The sequence below is a fragment of the Clarias gariepinus genome, chromosome 26, assembly GCF_024256425.1.
Source record: "Clarias gariepinus isolate MV-2021 ecotype Netherlands chromosome 26, CGAR_prim_01v2, whole genome shotgun sequence".
NCBI lineage: Eukaryota > Metazoa > Chordata > Actinopteri > Siluriformes > Clariidae > Clarias > Clarias gariepinus.
Window position 1 is genome coordinate 10,434,904 of NC_071125.1, and position 21,826 is coordinate 10,456,729.

General features: G+C 38.5%; 1 protein-coding gene across 1 annotated transcript in view; it reads left to right on the forward strand.

The window, feature by feature from the left end:
* The window catches only part of LOC128514032 (intermembrane lipid transfer protein VPS13B-like), a 107,892-nt gene extending 87,825 nt beyond the window's left edge, over window positions 1-20,067 (forward strand). The window contains exons 45-62 of the mRNA XM_053487671.1: window positions 518-781; window positions 1,803-1,886; window positions 2,408-2,583; window positions 3,856-4,032; window positions 5,196-5,403; window positions 5,582-5,767; window positions 7,219-7,365; window positions 7,479-7,759; window positions 7,897-8,024; window positions 8,242-8,459; window positions 12,066-12,181; window positions 12,365-13,140; window positions 13,274-13,450; window positions 13,600-13,770; window positions 13,899-14,075; window positions 18,024-18,126; window positions 18,508-18,757; window positions 18,838-20,067. Coding sequence (XP_053343646.1) covers window positions 518-781; window positions 1,803-1,886; window positions 2,408-2,583; window positions 3,856-4,032; window positions 5,196-5,403; window positions 5,582-5,767; window positions 7,219-7,365; window positions 7,479-7,759; window positions 7,897-8,024; window positions 8,242-8,459; window positions 12,066-12,181; window positions 12,365-13,140; window positions 13,274-13,450; window positions 13,600-13,770; window positions 13,899-14,075; window positions 18,024-18,126; window positions 18,508-18,757; window positions 18,838-19,080 — 3,882 coding nt within the window. The 3' untranslated portion in view covers window positions 19,081-20,067. The remainder of the gene's footprint in view (window positions 1-517; window positions 782-1,802; window positions 1,887-2,407; window positions 2,584-3,855; window positions 4,033-5,195; window positions 5,404-5,581; window positions 5,768-7,218; window positions 7,366-7,478; window positions 7,760-7,896; window positions 8,025-8,241; window positions 8,460-12,065; window positions 12,182-12,364; window positions 13,141-13,273; window positions 13,451-13,599; window positions 13,771-13,898; window positions 14,076-18,023; window positions 18,127-18,507; window positions 18,758-18,837) is intronic.
* Window positions 20,068-21,826: the final 1,759 nt, after the last annotated feature.

The following is a 21,826-nucleotide window of genomic DNA, read 5'->3' on the forward strand; positions in this document are numbered from 1 at the left end:
CTAATATTACTTCTTCTAAGCAAAATGAGTCTTTACTTCTTCTAAGCCAGTGAAGAGGATGCATGATTTGTAAACTGATTAGTGAAACTGTCTCGCTCACACTACACCCAAACTGTCATTAAATTTATACCATATTTTTTTAAAGGAAGTGCCTACTAATCCATGTGATGCATATTTAAAAAAAAAGAAAGAAAAAAAACTTTAACACGACCTTTAAAATTTTTTTTTAACATGTTTATTTAACGTTTACTTCAATTTACTTTAATAAAGGACTGAGAACATATACAGTATATTACTTTTGGAGAGAAATTGATTCATCTGATGTGCAGTAACACTGCAGGATTGTTGTCTGTGTAGAGACAAAATTACTTGTGGAAAATTACTTGTAGATGCATGATGCATATGAATGAAGTTCTATAAACAGAAGACAGGCAAAGGGCAGTACCTTCATCTTCAAACACTGTTATTGATTATAGTCACTATACTCAATACCAACTTCTGTGTCTTTCCTCCCCAGATTATCATCTGTGGAAGGCAAGTAATCTGTAGCTACTTGAGTGAGATGATCGAGGTGCAGTTGGTGCAGCGCTGTGTCGGGTTGGAGGGCCAGGTACAGATGCGGAATCTGCAGTCTTCTGTTGATCCAGAAAGCAAGTTACCCTCGTATGTGCTGGAAGACTCTGAGGTGACTGGTCTCTGTGTGCGTCAACAAGACGGCCAGGAATGGTCCCAGGATGTATTTCTTAAACACACTCCTGGAAACAACAGTTATGTGCTTCAGGTATGTAGCCAGTAATATGGCAGCAGTGTGCAATGAATACACACTTTATTTACCTATAAGAATGAGAAAACACTGTGAAAATTGGAGGCACATACAGTAATCATAAGCTTCTAACTCAGGTCCTGACTACTCGAATGCGCTTTGTACTATACATGGTACTCAAAAACAGGTAATGAATGGAATAAAATAATGGCAGGACTTTTAGTTGCTGATGTCAGGGCAAGGCTAGATTGGTAATAGGGCATTTTTCCCAATGATAGATACAGCTTAGAAGTGTGGAGGTAGATGGCGGCAATTGTGCAAAGATTTCAGATGCGTTTGTGTAGTAGCCTCCCTTCCGCGAAGCCAAAGTTTATACATCATCATCAGTCAAATGTAGCAGATCAGTTGGCGAGGCATGGTAAACAGTAGGCGTGTACTGTTATCAATAATTGGTGACCGGCAGAATGAAGAGGAACAGGACAAGAGGGGGTAGCTCCTTACTGGGTAAGGAGTAGTTTCATGATAACAGGGTCTCACAGGGACAGAAGAGGGAAGTAGCCAGTGTGTGGGTGAGCATGTATGCATTTTGAATGGCAGTAAATGTATGGAGCATTACCAAAGATTTGAATATATTAGAATAGGGTTCTTTCTTTCTTTCTTTCTTTATTTATTTTTTATTAAGTACAAAACTAAGGTCAAACTCTTATATAGTCTATATTTATTACACATCAAGTTTTTATTTATAGTATCTCAAAATATTTAAATATTTTTTAAGATCAATCACAAAAAGAATTTAAAGTACAGAAAAAAATAAGTGCATAAATGAACTGCTGCTTTTCAGAATTTGGACATTTCTATCTTGTAAATCCTTTTTGTGATTGAATTTCCCAGAAACTCTTTCTGCTGCTATGAGTTTTGTTATCAATAAAGATTAGTGAGCTTATTCCAGAAGCGAAGGATATTTAACACCCATTGCTCTTCTTTTCACTGTCTTTGTTTGTTAGAACAATTCTTTCATCCGTTGTTTTTCTCACTGTAGTTCCCCTCTTCTACTGGGTCCCTGGTGTCTGTGTGCTGCACAATAATAACTCTGGAACCCAACTCTCATATGCAGCAGAGAGTGGTGAGTACATCAATACATACATACTAGGAATATTATCATATGTGAATTCATTATTTAGAATGAAATGATTATTTATTTTAAACTGATGCACATGCAGATCTTAATAGGACGTGAAAAAGTTAAAAGATGGAGATTTGAGTGAGCAACCACATTCATTCATATGTCTTTGTCAGAGTATAGCCTATTTATTTATATTTAGATAATAGATATATAGATAATAGAACCAAAATTCCATCCATGGTATTGCAGGCTAGTACAAAAAAAGTAATCACTGAATTAAAAAACTGTGACATGCCATATAGAGTTGAGGCCAGTTATAAACTCGAATGAAGAAGTGGAGGTTGTGGCACTGTCATATCTAAAAATCTCTTGGTTTCGATCACACCCTGTTTGGTAAATCAAACACAATCAATTATATTCTGTAACAAACATAAAACATATACATACCATACAAACATAAAATATATACATACCCTGAAAACAGTCCTTTTTTATGTGTTAACACATGTTTCTCTCTTCAGGTGGTTTTCAGCCCTCTGTTTGTCATGCGGAGCCATCTCCCAGATCCTGTCTTTGTGCAGGTAGAAAAGCGGAGTTTGGGGAAGAAGGAATACCAGCTCATTCAAGGTCAAGGGCAGGAGCAAGCTTTGTTCAATGTGGAACCAAACATCACACACCACCTCACCTTTCAAGCAAGGTACATTAAACACACCACTTCACTCACATAGTGTAGGTCACTGATCACACACTCACCTAATCAATTTCACTAACCTTATGAGGGCAAACCTTTAAACAAAGTCACCTGCACTCCAAACTAGTATTGTGGTATGGTGAAAAAACATTCTAAATTGTCAATTCGGGCCTTTTAACCTTTGATAATCAAATTGGGCATATTAGGTTTAACCAGTATATCTAATTTACTATAAACTGATGCAAAATAGCATGTTTTAATATACGGTAAATAATGATTTCAGATTATTTCAGGTATATACATTTCCCCATATTTTTTTAAGCAATACAAAGCCTTAATGACATAAAATACTTACAGAAAAGAGAATTATACTTATGATCATACTTATTTCACTTACTTATGTATACTTATATGTATTAGATTTATAATCTTTAATAGTGTCATGATTTATTTTCGAAATTTGGAATGAAAATAGAATACACCAAAGTAATGGTCCACAGGTGTAGCCACAGGTGTATGAACCATTAATACAAATTCCTTAGGGAACTACTAAGGAATCTGTTATCTGGAATACTGTTATCATAAAAAATATATTTTTTTAAAATAACAGTTGTCTACAGTTGTTGCACAGCAAAAAGTACTGTAAGATTAGTAGATTAGTTGGACCAATGGCCACAGGTTGTCTACCGATGTGGATCTTTGCCTAATATCGCAAGCAGGATACAGACTCATAACTTCGGAACTGTGTGGGCTAAAAACAAGCTGTTTTCAGCATTTTGCACAGAAAACGGAGTGCTTATTGCTGCCCTTCTTCACAATTTCTTCAGGAATTATGTCTAGTTTCATTTACAATTTGCAGAGTTCCCGCTGTATCTTTTGAGAACAGGTTTCTGGTAGATTTGCAAGCTTTTGCTTGTATCGCTGCATTTAGGCAGCTCAAAAATATTATTAAATGGCAAAAAGAATAAAGAGCCCCTTATGCCCTTCATTGATGGTGTTATATAGCCAAATAACTCATACAGTCAAAGCATGCCTGTGTGGTTAGGTTTCGGGGCAAGAAGGTATATTTTTTTAATAGAATTTTACTTTCATGGGAATTAGGTTTACTTCATATAATTAAAATGCCATAAGTTAATGATTTTGTTTTGTATTTATGTATTAATATTTATTACCTTGAAATGAAATAATTGATGTAACCTTATGTTAGCTGCTGAAATTATTATGCAAAAGGCTTAGACTTTTTTTAACCATGTGCATTCATGTGTATGTGTATTACAGTGAAGAAGGAGATGTATCCCCCTGTGCAGTACCCATCTCCTCAGCTCTCATCAAGCAGATTCTGAGTAAAGCTGGCCCAGAAAAGATTGAAAACCTCAGCAAAATACTAGAACACTTCTATGGCCCCAAACCTTCTACCTGGCCCCCCTGGCCATATACCTACAAAAACACAGACAGGTAAGCAAACAGAATATACACTGAATGACACAGACAGGCACAGGAATCTAAATATGTAAGTGCTTTAATTAAGCTATGCACTATAGTTTTGAGATTTGTGCTATTGTTTATGCAAGTGACCGTACAATGTATAAAGCAACATTCGTGAAGATAAATTAAGTGACTTTGAACATGGCATGTTTGTTGGTGCCAGACGAGCTGGTCTGTGTGTTTTCGAAACTGCTGACCTTCCTGGGATTTTCAAGCACAACCATCTCTAGCGTTTACATAGTGTGGCCTGAAAAAAAAGAAACTATCTAGTGAGTAGCAGTTAGCACAGAAAAATGCTTTGTTGATGGTTAGATGATAATGGCTGGACCTGTTGGAACTGATACCATCTTGATACACCCGAGGTATGTGGAAAAGCATCTCTGAACACACAACACATCAAGGCTTGAAGCAGATGGGCAACAGTAGCAGAAGACTACACCGGGTGCTACATGTATCAGCTAAGAACAGGAAACTACTACAATCTGCAATGGTTGCAATTCACCAAAACTGCACAATAGGAGATCGAGTTTTAATTTCTACTTTGACATTAAGATGAAATGGTCAGAATTTGTCATAAACACCATAAAAGCATGAATCCATCCTGCCTTGTGTCAATGGTTCAGGCTGATTGCGGTGTAATGGTGTTTGACATATGTTGGGCCCCTAGAGTTACCTAATGAAGTGGCTGAGGAATGTATATAAAAACTTGTTCTCTGCATCGATCTTTTGTCCACTGTTCCCTAATACACAGTCATATGTACAGTCACTCAGCCCTGAATGAGGTAACATATGAATGTCATATTAAGGCATAAACAGCAACTTTAAAACTATTTTTACTATTAAACAAAAACAGTAGTAACGGAGACAGTGACCCACTAAATGTGTTTCATTGAAAGTCTGGCACAGAAAGAGATTAGGGAGAGGATGTTAAAACATTTTGAGTTTTAACCAGCATATGGACAGATTGAAAACCATATTGCATAGTTTGTATCATTTTAGCAAAATACTGGATCCATTGAAACCCTTTTTCAACAACACACTTAGAAAAAAAAAATAAACATCTATAAGTAATCAAAATATGAATATTTAGTTTGTTTCTCTAAGCGCCTGATGTGTTTATGATGTCTGTGCAGGCTGGAGACTGAGCCAGTAGCTCAGTGGGACAGTCCCATTCAGGTACGCTTGTGTGCATGGAGGGCAGGTTTAAGCACTCTTCTCGTGGAGTTGCTGCCTTGGGCTCTGCTCACCAACCATTCCCAGTGGGACCTGTGGCTCTTTGAGGCAGAGAGCATTGTTCTCCAGATTCCTGCTGGCAAGACCATCGTCCTTCCAAACTTTAAGGTAGTCTGTTTGAACCAACATAAATGGATTAAAAAAAATGCTTAGTAGAGGGTTTGTGTGTTTGTATGTGTGTTAAGATATCGAGTGTGATGGAGAAAAAGTATGACTTTAGTAGTTTGCTGTATAGAGACGAAATGTCTCATGGTCATAGGTCTGTTTTGGCGTGTTTGTGTTGTAGACGGCATTTCAAATCGGTCTTTACTGGCCCAACACGAATACAGTCCACAAGTCTGAAGCAATGCATCTGCTGCATGATCTAACTTCACCACGCTGGACGGAGGTAGGAGGAGCCAATGTCCTAAGCTTGGATGAGGAGGGCCATGTGGATGTTGCCATTTTACTTGGAGCCCCGCCCAAACAAAAGGTTTGTAAAAGAGAAAATGTTTGTAATGTATTTTAGTGATGTTGGGTCATCTATCTATAATTAATAATACATTTTGTTTATGTGTCATCTGTCAGTTTGAGTTTAAAATCGCATAATGCCTTACATGTGAAAGTTTAGGTCTTAAAAGAAGGCACCTTAAAGAATTACTTCAGTTTCTTAGTAAGTTGCGACACTAATGACCAGAGGATGGTGAGCAAGGACATTACAGTCAGCCAAGTTCTCAGGTCCATGAGTATCAAACATGAAGCCTTAGTTGAAAAAGTATTTATGTTCAAGTGACTCCACTTAGGTAAAGCTGCACCTAATCCACCGCAGAATATAACCAATCTTTGTTTCATACAGTGGGACATGCTATAGGCACACAATAAGAGCACGTGTATTATATACAAATAGTTGGATCTATGAGCACACTGTCTGGCTTAACAGGATTTTAGTAAGCAAATACTTAATGGCCTTTAACTGTATAGTTTCTTATGGAATAAGTAAATAAACAGGGTTCACCTTATGATGCAAACCACTCATGACACACAAAAACAGAAAGGACAGATCCGACTAAAAAAAAAAAAAATAGAACATCTATAAGGCCTACCCAGTTCTGTAAAAGAGACTCAGGCAGGTGAAACCAACATTTAATTGAACTAAACTTATGAGAATAGAGAGTGAATAAAAGGAAGAGAATATGGTCCCAAACATACCACGTCATCTGTCAAACATGGTTTCAGTGTTATGGCATGGGAAAGCAATGTGACTGCTGATGAAAAAAGCAAGATCCATTCTGTATAGAGTTATACTTTCTGCTCATATTCAGTCAAATGCTGCAAATCCTATAGGATGGTTCTTCAAAGCACAGATGGATATTGACACAAAAATAGCGCAAAAGCGACTTAAGAGCAAAGAAGGGAAAGAAATGGAATGTTCTTAAATGACCTGACCTCAACCCAATTTAGCATGCTTCCAGTGAGAAAGTCCTACAAACAAGCTGCAGCTGCAGGAAAAGCCAAAACGGCAAAAACACATGGCATTGTCCATGAGTTTCAGACTGTATTTAATCCCCAGGGCCTGATATTGTGAGACAATATTGTTTTTTAGCCTATACTGTAGCATGTCACAATGTATAAAATAAGACCAAGTTATCTCCTGGTCAAATTATCTCACAGATTAGGTACACATTTTTAGCAAAGTGGAGAAAGCCTGAATAAAATGCAGTTTCACCCTTTTATCAAAAAACATTATATTATTATTAAAAGTGCCAAAAAATTAGTATACAAAAAGATTGAATATCCTTTTCATGTGTGCATTCTTTTGGAAATCTGTAAATAATTCCAAGCGTAAATGAATTTAGTTTTACAAATCCAGTAATATTAAGTTACTATTAATATTCAATGTAACAAGTAACACGACTCAAATCTTCTGTCCCATCCCCAAAACAGCTGTGCCAGTTCTGCGTGTCCTCCAGTGTGAAGTATGGGATTCAGATCTTACAGATTGAGGATAAAACCATTTTGGTGAACAACACAAAGCATACCATTAATTACAGAGCACTGCTGTCTGAACATCCACTTTCTTCCACTGACCAGGTAATGTAAACATATATCCATAGTTTTGTGTTTTTGTTTTTTTGCTTTTAATCAGAGAATGTATTTCCCTTAGTCAACTACCTTAATCTAATGCATGTCACACCCTACTCTAGCTAAATAGTTATTCACATACAAGTGTGTGGACACTGGGCCCTGGGTCAGAGGCTGACAGTCCTTCCAAGTGTGCACTGCCTTCCTGGGATGTGTTAAAAGAGTGTCCCACAGAAGAGCTAGCATCATTGCTACCCCAAAAGCGGATTCTTCTCAGCTGCATGGCAGATTCCAAACAGGATGAGAAATTATGGAGTCTGCCAGCTCCTGTGCGATCTGACCTTCCTAGGCAAAGTGTGGCGGTGCCCATGGAGCAGATTCCTGACAATCCTCTCACCACCAGGTGGGTCAAGCCCTGCTTGGAAGCAGAGAATATCTATTGTTTCTTTCTCTTGTCTAATCTTTCTAAAAGTTGGTCTCTTTGCGAGGAAAATCCCTTATTACTCACAGTAACATGATGTGTATGTGCACATAATTTAGGGCCCTGGTTGTGACATATATGGAGCACTTAGGAATCAACTACATAGCTGTGAGTGAGGACCCATGTCCCCGTATGGTGATTCATAATCGTTGTCCTACATCCTTGTTGCTGAAGGAAAATCTTCGAGGTAAAGTTTGTTAACATTTATATCTAAGCAAGACAATCAGTAAAAATTCTGATTGAAAATGAGCAATTTTGCAGCATTTTAAAATGCTTAGTATTGGTATGTTGTTCAATTTTATATATATATATATATATATATATATATATATATATATATATATATATATATATATATATATATATTTAAAATGTGTGTGTTTTTGCGCATATTTGTTTATCAGAGTCTTCCAGGGCAGAGGTCTTGTGTAGGATGGTGCCCCCTATGTGCTCTGTGCACCATGAGCTGTACTACCATTCCTCCAGTTTCCCTGAATGCAGACAGAGAGATACTCTCCCGACAGTGGTGCTCAGCATTGCCTCTGATCCATCCACCCCTGTGGGCACTCCTACCACGCCAAAATGGACTGATGATATTGACATTAACAGCCCTGGAACACAGGTAGTAACTCATGTTCATTTCAGTACTAGCTAGCTGCATCTCACAGGTAAAGAGTGTTTACTTTGCTTTGAAGTCTAAGTAAAACCAGAACTTTATTTAAAACATACTTTTTTGATTTTGGTGAAAATTGGACCGAGGGTATTCTTAGCCCATAACCTAATAAACCGGTATCAAGATACATTTGATACATCTTGATTTCGACTTTGCTGATTCACAAATCATAAGGGTGTCTGCCAATAATGTTTATAAAGATATAACCCTAAATCAGAAGAAGTTGGGACAGTATGAAAAACGCAAATAAAAAAAATAAAGTAGTGATTTTTTAATTTACTTTGACTTGTGTTTTATTGCAGACAATACAACAGCACATTATTTAATGTATTCTTCATGAATTTTATTGCTTTAAAAAACAAAACAAAAAAAAAAACACGTATTCCAATTTTGGTTCTTGCAACTCACTCACTCACTTACTCATCTTCTATACTGCTTTATCCCATATTCAGGGGCGCAGGGACCTGGAGCCTATCCGAGGAGGCTTAGGGCACAAGGCGGGTACACCCTGAACAGGGTGCCAACATTTAAACAACATTTAAAAGATGGTTAAACCTTAGTTTGTGAGCATAGTTTGTTCTAGAAGTGAGCTTGTATATCAAAACACAATGGAATTTTTCCATAAGAAATAATAGAAACTCTGATGATTTGTTTCACAACCCAAAAATATTCATATAAAAATAATTACTCAGTACGCGCACATTAGATTAGATTCAACTTTATTGTCATTACACATGTCTACGTACAAGGCAACGAAATGCAGTTTAGGTCTAACCAGAAGTGCAATTAGCAGAAAGTGCAGGATATAAGTTCTAAGTACACTTAAGAGGGATATGTGCAGGGAGAAACTATGGGTAACTATTACAGAAGGATATTATACAGATTGCTGGTAACTATACTTATAAATTTACAGTGAATGAGCTGTATATACAGGTTGTTATTAACTGAAGTCAGAAATTTGCAAATAGATATGAACATAGTGTGCAGGATATTATGTAAGCATAGTATACATATTGCAGGTAACAATAATTATAAATTTTATTAACTGTAGACAGGAATTTACAAATAGATATGACCATAATGTACAGGTTGATATTCTTTATAGACAGAAATTTACAAGTAGACATGTACAGGTGGATATGAACATAATGTACAGGAATTAACAAGTAGGCATGTAGGGGTATATACTCATTTAGAAGTTTAAAAATATATTGTGCATGGATATTTGTATTTTCAAACAGGTATGTACAGTGTAGTGCAGTCCATATTAAATAGTGTAATGGGAGGAGTGTAGGGGTGTGTGAGGGGTGGGCAGGTGTCAGTGTGGGGCAGAGTTCAATAAGGAGACAGCTCTGAAAGAAGCTGTTCCTCAGTCTGCTGGTTCTTGACCTGGCACACTTGAAGCGCCTACCGGAAGGCAGAAGAGAAAACAGTTTGTGGGCGGGGTGAGAGTAATCCTTAAGAATACTGCGTGCTCGTCGCACACAGTGTTTCCTTTAAATGTCCTCAATTGTCCGCAACAGAGCAGCTTTTGTACCAAACTGTGACACAGTTGGTTAGGATGCTTTCTATTGTGCAGCGATAGAAGTTCACCAGAGTAGTTGAGGACAGCTGGTTCTTCTTAAGTGTTCTCAAGAAGAATAGGCATTGGTGAGCCTTCTTAACCAGGTGTTAGTGGACCAGGATAGGTTCTCCGAAATGTGGGTCCCCAGGAACTAAAAGGATGAGACAGGCTCAACAACCATCCCGTTGATGTGGATGGGTTGATGTGAACCTCTTCTTCCTTTCCTGAAGTCCACAATGAGCTCCTTGGTCTTATTGGTGTTAAGGAGCAGATTATTGTTCGCGCACTAAGTGGCCAGGTGCTTGATCTCCTCTCTGTAGGCAGACTCATCGTTGTTGCTGATGAGGCCGATCACCGTAGTATCATCTGCAAACTTGATGTTGTTAGATCCATACACAGGCCTGCAGTCGTGGGTGAAGAGGGAGTAAAGGAAGGGGCTTAGCACACAGCCCTGTGATACGCCAGTGTTGAGCGTGATGGTAGTGGAGCAGATGTGGCCTGACCTAACATGCTGGGGTCTGTTGGTCAAAAAGTCCGTAATCCAATTACAAAGTAAGGTGTTAACTGTGCGAATGACGCACACGCACTGAGACTGAGCATGCGAGATGATTACCCACAATCCCACAGCATGAGAGATAGAAGAACCATTGACTTAGTTGTGATCACATGACGCTCGGCAGAGAAAGCTCACAGTGCGCTGACGTGTTGGGAAAAGCATTTATCTAGCGAGTAGTCTATATATTTGTGTTTGTTGCATTTCTGGGGAAGTATGTCTGAATTTCTATCGATAAATCGCACATGTTTATCAGCCTTTTGATCAAAACGCTGCCTTTTGTAAGGTGGAAGTACGAGGCCCGTGTTTCCGCATGGCGAACAACAGCTTTATTTTAGTCATGAATTCACAATTACATTCCAGCTATTATTCTTTCCACTGTGGTCAAATAATGGCTGAAATAATTATTTAGTGCTGGACACAAACAGCAAAAAAAAAACAATGATTATTATTATAAAAAGCCCGAAGCACTGTGTTCATATAATAATATTTACTTAAATATATATATATATATATATATATTTTTTTTTTTTTTTGTCTTCTGATGCTTAATGTTGACACATTTTTACCTTTTAAATAAGATATGTTGGCATATTCACAAATCAGGACATTCGCATAGTTAACACTATCAGATAGCCTTCTATCAGGAAACTAAATTAATTCCAAGACCATTTAAACCGAGGCATTGCAATGCCTTTCATTGTTTTGTCCGTGTTAAGACATTACAAAACTATATAAGAAACTTATTATGAATTTTAAAGCACGATTTTGGGGCTCTCATTTCATCATTATGAAAATAATATGAAGCACATATACAAACATTCATCATGAAAGATCTATTGTAAAATAAAATAAAATTCATGTTTGCTTCAGCATTGGAAAAAATATTGTTTTAGATGAATTAATTATACACAATTCTTTTTGGTCTGGCTTTTAGATAAAGTCCCTACATGCACCATCAGGCAGATTTAGTGAAGCACAACACATTTATTTAAGTTCCCGAATGTTGCTTGTGGGATTTTGCGGCATGGCGCGCGCCGAATTGCAGCATTTCGCGGGTAAAACGCGTATTCTTAATGGCCACATCTGTATGTAGTACTCATTTATTAAGGTAAAATGTGTTTTAAAATTTTTGCACATCTTGCAAAACACTCGCAATCCAAGGTTCCATGCTGGTGTGTGTCTACATACATGATTATGGAGTTGCTTCTTTTGTTCCCCATGCTTCCTTAATAAAGTAATTTTTGGGATCTTGTTGGTTATTTAGTTGTTTAGTCTTTAGAGGTGAATATTTAATGTTTTAATATTAACAATATTTACTTTTGCATATTCATAAGGGATACTAATAATTTTGATTTTTCTTTAAATAAACTAATGGAAGGTCTTCACAAGGATACTGAGGAAAATTATGTTTGGTTGTGTTTTGTGTGTTCTGTAGGTGACACTTCTGCCAGGTTTTGGTTATCTGTATGTTACTGTAGCTTATCAGAGTGGCAGCATTATCCTTACCTTTGCACCTGAGAGTGATGATGCTGTGATCAGCCCATGTCACAGGTACACAACACAAGCAAATACTATAACACACTAAAATCCAGTTATATGCCCATTATATTCTAACTGAAGCTATTATTTCTTACACAAACATTAATAGATATTCAGAGGGTGGCATTTTCACAATATCTTTGTACCAGCAATTGATCCTGTATTCATTTGTTTTTTTTGTTTGATTTCTGGCAGAATGTCTAATCAGATGCTGTCCTTCCATGTGATAATGAGCGAGGTTAGCATGGCGCTTTTTGACGACATCACAAGTCCGACCGGCTCGGTGGAGCTTTTGCGTTTAACTATGTCTAAGGTTTTGATAGTGATGCCAGAACCTACTACAGGTGACGCCCCCAACCCTCATGGCCACCATGTGCAAGTACTGTGTGGCAGCCTACAGGTGGACAACCAGCTTTACAGCTGCTCCAGTTTTCATTTTCCTGTCCTGCTGTGTCAGGAGCAATTATCAGACACCGACTCTTGGGTGAGTGTCAAAGACTCGATCCTCAGTCCTGAGGCTCTGGAGGAGTTACGCCAAATGTGCTTCCTGTGCGTGGGCCTCACACTATCCAGTAATGGGTACCACCTAGAACAGGTCAGCTTCAAGCTTAAACCAGCCCGCATCTATCTGGAGGACACTTTCATATACTACTTGAAAACACTATTCCACACCTACATTCCTGTTTCCACTGTGGGACACAAGAGAGTGTCAGGAGAACCCGACCTCAATATACCCGTCCAGGTTTACCAGTCAATGCAGACACTTGTTTGGCCTGTCCAACTACAGCGACTACTAATTGAGCCAGTCAACCTGTTGATGAGTATACATGCTTCTCTTAAGCTCTATATTGCCTCAGACCACACACCACTTTCCTTCTCCATTTTTGAAAGGGGGGGACTCTTTACCACTCCACGTCAACTGATACACGCACTAACAATGCACTATGCTGCAGGAGCCCTTTTCAGAGCAGGTGTGTTTCTCATTAAATTAGAATGCATATGCACACTCGTATAACCTAATATCTACAGTAACATAGGAAAACATTAAAATTTTGCTGTTGTCTGAATCATTTTAACTACAACAAGCTATCTATGTCTGTGTAGGTTGGGTTGTGGGTTCTTTAGAGATCCTGGGCAGTCCTGCAAGCCTAGTACGCAGTATTGGAAATGGAGTGGCTGATTTTTTCAGACTGCCATATGAAGGGCTAACACGTGGTCCTGGAGCCTTCGTCAGTGGTGTGTCTCGTGGAACCAGCTCATTTGTCAGGCACATTTCAAAAGGTAAAAGCATTTACACTTCTGTTTAGTGCAAACACTTGTGCACGAAACAGACAGGCACATTGCATTTTAAATTAAAGTATTTAAAAATGTATAATGTAAAACAAATTTGGTTATTAAACAGAACATGCTTTACACCTGTTCTTGTGTAGGCACTCTGACATCCATCACCAACTTGGCCACAAGTCTAGCAAGGAACATGGACAGACTGTCTTTAGATGAGGAATATTACATGCGCCAGGAAGAGTGGAGAAGGCAACTCCCTGAGACTCTGGGTCATGGCCTGCGACAAGGCCTTTCCTGCCTTGGACTCAGCTTGCTGGGTCAGTCACTATCACTATCTCACAAATGCACAATCTCTTTAAATCTAGTTTAATCATTATCTTATTCAATACTAATTACAGCATGTGTACGTAATGATTTGCGTTTTTGTATGTCTGTGTGTTTGTAGGAGCAATAGCTGGTATCGTGGACCAGCCAATGCAGACCTTAACAAGGTCTATAGAGGCTCAAAGCACGGCAGCCAGTACCGCTCGTGGTGTTATTTCCGGAGTGGGGAAAGGCATTGTGGGAATTTTTACCAAACCAATCGGAGGTGCTGCCGAGCTTGTTTCACAGACAGGATACGGTGTGTGTGAGATTGCAATTATGTTTGACGTACCACATTAGTGTTACAGATGCTTGCTATTCTGTTATAAAAAGTATGTATCAATAAATCAGACTATTATAGAATTTATTTTAAAATCCAGTATCTCAAAATATTAGAATAATTACTAACAATCATAAAAGGGTTACAGTCCAGAAATTTTCTACTTTTAAATGAAGTTATCCTCATTTATGCACTCAGTACTTGGTCAAGGCTCCTTTAGCATGAATTAATGCATCGTTGTGACATAATCTGATCTGATAATCTTCTGATAAGCGGAACGCTTTCAAAAGTCCAGTTCTTTTTCTTTTTAGCCCAGATTCAATTCAATTCAATTTTATTTGTATAGCGCTTTTAACAATTTACATTGTTATAAAGCAGCTTTACGCAATCAAAATAATTAAGTTTATATAAACTTATAAATGCAGATCATTTACTGCTTTCTGTTTCACCCAAATGAGTATGGGTTCCCTGTTTAGTCTGGTTCCTCTCAAGGTTTCTTCCTATTACCATCTCAGGGAGTTTTTCCTTGCCACTGTCGCCCTCGGCTTGCTCACCAGGGACAAACTGACCATTTTGATTCATACAAATTCACATTTCATACAAACTTAAATAATTCTTTTGACTGTGTAAAGCTGCTTTGTGGCAATGAAAATTGCTAAAAGCGCTATACAAATAAAAAAGAATTGAATTGGAAGAAAACCTTGAGAGGAACCAGACTCAACAGGGAACCCATCCTCATCTGGTTGAAAACAGATAGCAGGGATTGATGTGTATAATATTATGCGAGACTGGGAGTTCAGTATAAGAGGAGATGTGTAAGATTAAAGTCCAATTTGTTCCTGTAAGAAATTCCAGTCCTGAACTATTGAGCGACTAAAGTCACAGGTCCTCAGAGAACAACTGTCTGCATCAGTCGAGGACAGGACCACCTTTGTGGAAAAGTGGAGTCATCCCCAGTCACCACACGCATCCCAGGCAGACCACACGGGGCATCCATGTGATGAGATCTCCAACCAGAAGCAGGACTCCAGGATGAGTTAGACAGATTCAGAGGGCAGAGGAGGTCTGGATGAATGGCAGTTCAGGAGCGACATGTATAGCTCGACAGAGATAGGTAGAGGAAAAGGGAGAGAGGGAGAGAGACAGAGGAGAGAGCAAAAGAGGAGAGAGCAAAAGAGATGGAGAGATGGCAGTTAGGTATGGTCACAGTCGAACAATTTATAAGGTGAATGTATACTTAGTGCAGAGTGCAAGCAGGGACTCCGGCAAGACTAACTATGACAGCATAACTAAAAAGGGAGAGTCTGAAGGAAACACAAGCATGAGGGCTTCCATGAGATGTAAAGCAACCAATCACCTCACCGTCAACAAACTTGAGTGATCAATGAGAGTGGGAAAGACAGCATCTAAACATACCAGTTCACCTAATACTCTAAGTCCATGAGTCCCCCAGATCTGCACCTTTACCTAGGGCTAATCTATTTATAAAAATGCTTGGCTAAATAAATAGGTTTTTAGCCTAGACTTAAACACTGAGACTGTGTCTGAGTCCCGAACATTAATTGGAAGACTATTCCATAACTTTGGGGCTTTGTAAGAAAAAGCTCTGCCCCCAGCTGTAGTTTTAGTAATATGTGGTACTGACAAGCAGCCTGCATCCTTTGATCGAAGTAGGCGTGGCGGATTGTAAGACACTAGCAGTTCGCTCAGATACTGCGGCGCGAGACCATTTACTGCTTTATTTTAATGCAGATAAAATGCTTCTGATGTTGTTGCTGATTCAGAAGTGGCTAGACACTAGGAATGCAACAGTTTTAGCCTACATCCTGAAGATGGTTGTGGGTGGTGGCTCCATTCTTGCTCCAGTGTGATAAACCTCTCCCAAGTTCCTAAATCAGCTTTGCTTGACAATATTCTTAAGGCTGGGTCATTGCTGTCTCCCCTATTGAATGTGGTTGCGTGTTTGTATGCGTGCACATTGTGCATATTTTAAGATACTGGATTTTTTTTTATTACCTGTAAACCAAAATTATAAAAATTAAGACCAATACAGGCTTGGAATATTTTAGTTTACATGTAATCAATCTAAAATATTTTACTTTTTAAATTAAGTAAAAAAAAAAAAAAAAAAACTTTCAACAATATTCAAATTCATTCACATGAATTTATCGGCCATAACATTAAAACAACTACAGTTAAAGAGAATAATGTTGATTATCATTTTCCAATATCATTTGTTTGTTGTAAAATATTTGGGAGCAAGTAAACAATCAAGTCTCAAACTTAAAATGAACCATTGTTTCCCACTGTTGAAAACAAGTATTAGTCGGCCATCAATTGTGTAAGTTCTCCCACTTAAAAAGATAAGACAGGCCTGTAATCTTCATCATAGGTATATCTCAACTATGAAAGACAAAATAAGAAGAAACAAAAAAAAAAATTTAAACTCAGGATTAAAAAAAAATGAATTGGTGAATTTCGCTGTAAAATACGTATTTGGTCACCTACAAACAAGCAAGATGTCTGGCTCTCACAGACCTTTAGGAGGCTTCTCTCTCCTCCACACATTACCTGTATAAATGGCATCTGTTTGGACTCATTATCAGTATAAAAGACACCTGTCCACAACCTCAAACAGTCACACTCCAAACTCCACTATGGCTGAGACCAAAGAGCTGCCAAAGGACAACAGAAACAGAATTGTAGACCTGCACCAGGCTGGGAAGACTGAATCTGCAATAGTTAAGCAGCTTGGTGTGAGAAAATCAACTGTGGGAGCAATTATTAGAAAATGGAAAGCATACAAGACCACTAATAATCTCCTTCAGTCTGGGGCTCCACGCAAGATCTCACCCTGTGGGATCAAAGGGATCACAAGAACTGTGAGCAAAAATCGAAGAACCACACGGGGGGACCTAGTGAATGACCTGCAGAGAACTGGGACCAAAGTAACAAAGGCTACCATCAGTAACACAGTAACAGTAACACACTGCGCCATCAGGCATCCTGCAGTGCCAGACGTGTCGCCCTGTTTAAGCCAGTATGCGTCTGAAGTTTGCTAGAGAGCATTTGGATGATCCAGAAGAGGATTGGGAGAATGTCATATGATTAGATAACACCAAAATAGAGCTTTTGGGTAAAAACTCTATTTGTCGTATTTGGAGGAGAAAGAATGCTGAGTTTCATCCAAAGAACACCGTACCTACTGAAGCATGGGGGTGGAAACATCATGCTTTGGGGCTGTTTTTTTTGCAAAGGAACCAGAACGACTGATCCGTGTAAAGAAAAGAATGAATGGGGCCATCTATCAAGAGATTTTGAGGAAAAACCTCCTCCAGTCAACAAGGGCATTGAAGATGAAACGTGGCTGGGTCTTTCAGCATGACAATGATCCCAAGCACATTGCTTGGGCAACGAAGGAGTGGCTTCGTAAGAAGCATTTCAAGGTCCTGGAGTGGCCTAGCAAGTCTTCAGATCTCAACCCCATAGAAAATCTTTGGAGGAAGTTGAAAGTCTGTGTTGCTCAGCGACCGCCCCAAAATATCACTGCTCTAGAAGGGGATCTGCATGCAGGAATGGGCCAAAATGGTGTGTGAAAACCTTGTGAAGACTTGCAAAAACAGGTTAAACCTCTGTCATTGCCAACATAGGGTATATGACAAAGTATTGAGATGGAATTTTGTTATTGACTTAATACTTATTTTCCATCATAATTTGCAAATAAATTCTTTAAAAATCCTACAGTGTGATTTTTCTTTTCTTATTTTGTCTCTCATAGTTGAGATATACCTATGATGAAAATTACAGGCCTCTCTCTCATCTTTTTAAGTTCGAGAACTTGCACAATTGGCTGACTAAATACTTTTTTGTCCCACTGTATGTGTGTACAAACATTTATGCCTATTATTATTTTTTGTGTATCCTCAGGTATTTTACATGGTGCTGGGCTCTGGCAATTGCCAAAGCAGCTGTACTCACCTACAGAGTTGAAATCAGCAGATGCTACCAATAGTCATTTAAAATACGTTTGGTAATACATGCATACACCACCCACCACCCATACACATGTACACAGAGAGATATTTAAAGCACCAAAGGTTTTTAGAGAAACTAAATATTTAGTCTTGATCAGCAAGTTCTTTAAAAATTTTAGGTGGCAACCCCAGAAGCACATTGTTTTCATAACCAATGCAAAAAAAAAAAAGAACAGTACAAAAAAAAAATACCACAGGGGTTGGACAATAAAACTGAAACGCCTGGTTTTAGACCACAATAATTTATTTGTCTTGGTCACAGATGCGCCACCAACAATTTGTCCCCTTTTGAACTCACCCATAATGTTGTGTGCATGTTATGTATTTCTATAATTAATTTTAAACATTTATATTGATGTGTGTGTGTTGTACTATAGGAAGATGATGCAGTCTGTGGGGAATCCAGAAGTACACATGGCACTGTGTGTGTGCATGATGAGCAGTTCAGGGCAGGAGCATGCAGGCTGCCTGCTCCTAAGTGGCGAGGTGCTTTTTATTGTAAGTGTGTGTGAAGACACACAACAGCAGGCCTTTCCTATTACTGAGGTACAGTGCCAACAGGATGCACACAACCCTGAAAAACTCACACTCACTCTGCAACAGCATCGGGTTACCAGCACCAACGAGGTAAACACTTTCTGTCTCTCTCTTTTTTTTAATTTTGACTGTATAAAAAAAAAAAATCCAATATTTTTTCTGTTTTACAGGTTGATGGAGTTCGTGAGCGCTTATCTGAGCAGCAGTACCGTTGGTTGATGGACTATGTAACGTGTGTGTCACACTACTTCTCCCCTTCCACAGTTTTCCAGCCACCAGTTGTCGTGTCTCCTGAACCAACCCAAAGTATAACCAAAACGTATCACTACCGTGCAGACCCTGCCTACGTGCAAGTCTTCATCTGTAAATTCAACATGGTGAAGAACAGGGCGCTGGACATTGGCTTCAGCTGAGAATATATACATTACCCTCTGGTGCAAATGCAAAGAATTAGTGAATGCTAATAGTAACATAGCACCAATAGTACCTAGTGGTGACAGCCACTGATAATTTGTGGTCAGTCTCCAAGAGTTATTCAGATTTTTTGGGGGGAGCGTTTGAAGTGAACATTTAAAAAAAAAAAAACACTCCAGAGAGATGGAAAAAAGCAAAGCATAACCCAATTAATCTAGGGGGTATCTCTGGGTAATATTATTTTCTAATCTCTTCAAAGCCACCGCATCATGGACATAAAAAGGAAAAAGAGCCCAAGGCTTTTTACTGCTTTTATACCTTAATAGCGAAAAAAAATTCTGTATTATTAGTTGAAGTTGAATGCCACATTTGTTCTTTGTTCCAGGTTTTTGAATTAGGGCAAATTGTCGGCCTGCTTAAATGTTTACGTAAAGAAGAAATAGCTAAATTAAATGCTCTTTATACACTATTTATATTGTTATTATATCTTATGCATAATTCTGTTTGTGCTTATGCCAAATTCTTATATGCTGTGAATAATGTTTGAACATTTAAATATATATTTTGTAAATATATCTAATTTTTTTTGCAACACGTCTGTTTCAAATATGTAGTTGTGTCTAAGCTAATTGTTGTCTTTTTTCACTGATTGTGAAAGAAAATTATGTTTTAGTTTGTTTTTAGTTCTTTTTTATCTACTTTATAATTTTTTTATATTATTATCCAAAATGTTTATATAAGAATATTTTTATTAAATGCTGATTTAGATTAATATTCCTAGCCATTGAAAGTCATGCAAACTTAGTGATATACTGTATACTAAAGCTTCAAGCAGGGCAGACTGAACACAGATGGAGACTCACACCACTGTGTCCACACTGCCAATGAATCGCCTTGGTTTACAGAGCGGGATGTAAATGTAAAAGTTTCTCCTCTGTCACTCTAAAATATATTATTGTCAACATTTGACTCACAGTCCAGCATGCAGTCCCAAACCTGAATAGTTTAGACATATTGCTAGATTTTCAGACCCACATAGCAGTCTTTTGATTAAATTTAATATTCTGTTTAACCTCTTGCATAACCTAGAAGTGTGTTTGGAGTCATTGTCCCTTTGGAAACAAATTGTGCTCCCAAATCCATGCAAATCTGATGGGATGGCGTGTCACTGCAAAAAAAAAAAAAAAAAAAGTGTTAAGACTGCTCTATCAATTTTGACTAAGTCACGAACAGTGTCAACAGTAAAGCAACCTCAATACCATAACACCTCCTCCTCCAAACTTCACAGTGGGAACCACATCAGTTAAATTGTATTTGTATAACACTTGTAACAATAGTCATTATCTGCAAAGCAGCTTCCTAAAATTATGGAAATGTGTATAAATCAAAATGTCCCTTATACCCCCATCTCACCTACAGTATGCAGTGAGTACTTTTCCATCTTTCCGCGTAAAATTGAACAATTTAACATGTTTGTAAGGTCCTTACAGGACTTCGCGGAGCGTTAGCGGAATGTCGGCGGGCAATTGCGGCGAATCACGGTGCCTAACTCTGCATCTCACCGTGAGTCAAACCGCATAGGTGAGATAGGGGTATTAGAAGCAAGCCGAGGGCGACAAGGAAAAACACCTTGAGATGGCAATAGGAGGAAACCTTGTGAGGAACCAGACTCAACAGGGAACCCATCTCCATTTGGAAGATAAAGGATTGCAGGGATTGTAGATCACATGTTTTGAGGCTGGAAGTTCAATATAACAGTTGATGAAGGATAGCAGGGATTGTAGATCACATGTTATGCGGCTGGAAGTTCAATATAACAGTTGATGAAGTTAATATGGAGTCCAGTTTGTTATAGGAGGCTGAGGTAGGATGATGGAACGAGCGACTGCATTGACAAGTCTTTAGAGAGCAGTTGTCTGCATCAGCTGAGGGTAGGATCGCCTTTATGGTAAACTAGAACCGTCCCCAGTTACCACACGCATCCAGACCACACAGACTAGCAGTTTACTCGTACTGTGGTGTGATACTACTTTTGACCTATAAAGTATTAAATTGTATTTTAAAATCGATGCAAAATTTCACTGGGAGCCAATGCAGTGTGGATGGGTGATGTGCTCATATCTTTTGGTTTTAGTAAGCACTGTTGCTGCTGCATTCTGTACATTTTCTAATATTTGAAGGAGAATATTTAGGCACCATCTGATCACCCTCTCTAAGTCTAAATTCGCAGGTGTGCCTTGTCAAGAGATAATTCGTCGCAACTACTGTCTATCGATCGATCCATCCAGGAACCTCTGTAATTCACCTAGGCCAGTGGTGACCATTGGAGGCCAATGGGGACCATTGTATTTATTTCCATTTGTAGGACCGTGGTAAGACATCCGGTCAACATTCACACGCTCATTCACACACTACGGGCAATTTAGAAACGCCAATTAGCCTAATCTGCATGTCTTTGGACTGTGGGAGGAAACCCAACAAGCACGGGGAAAACATACTTCATGCACACAGTCTCCTCGCAGAAGTCAAACCCGGGATCTAGAGGTGGAAGTTTAAAGTACTAACCACTAAGCCACCGTGCCACTGCAACTACTGTACAAAGCCATATTATGGCAAGGAAACAACAGTGCATCATTACTGTAAGAAATCAACGTCAGTAAATAGAAAAAAAAAAATCTTAAGAACTTTATGTATCCCCAAATGCAGTCACCAAAACCATATGTTTTAATGACCTTCCCAGGATAG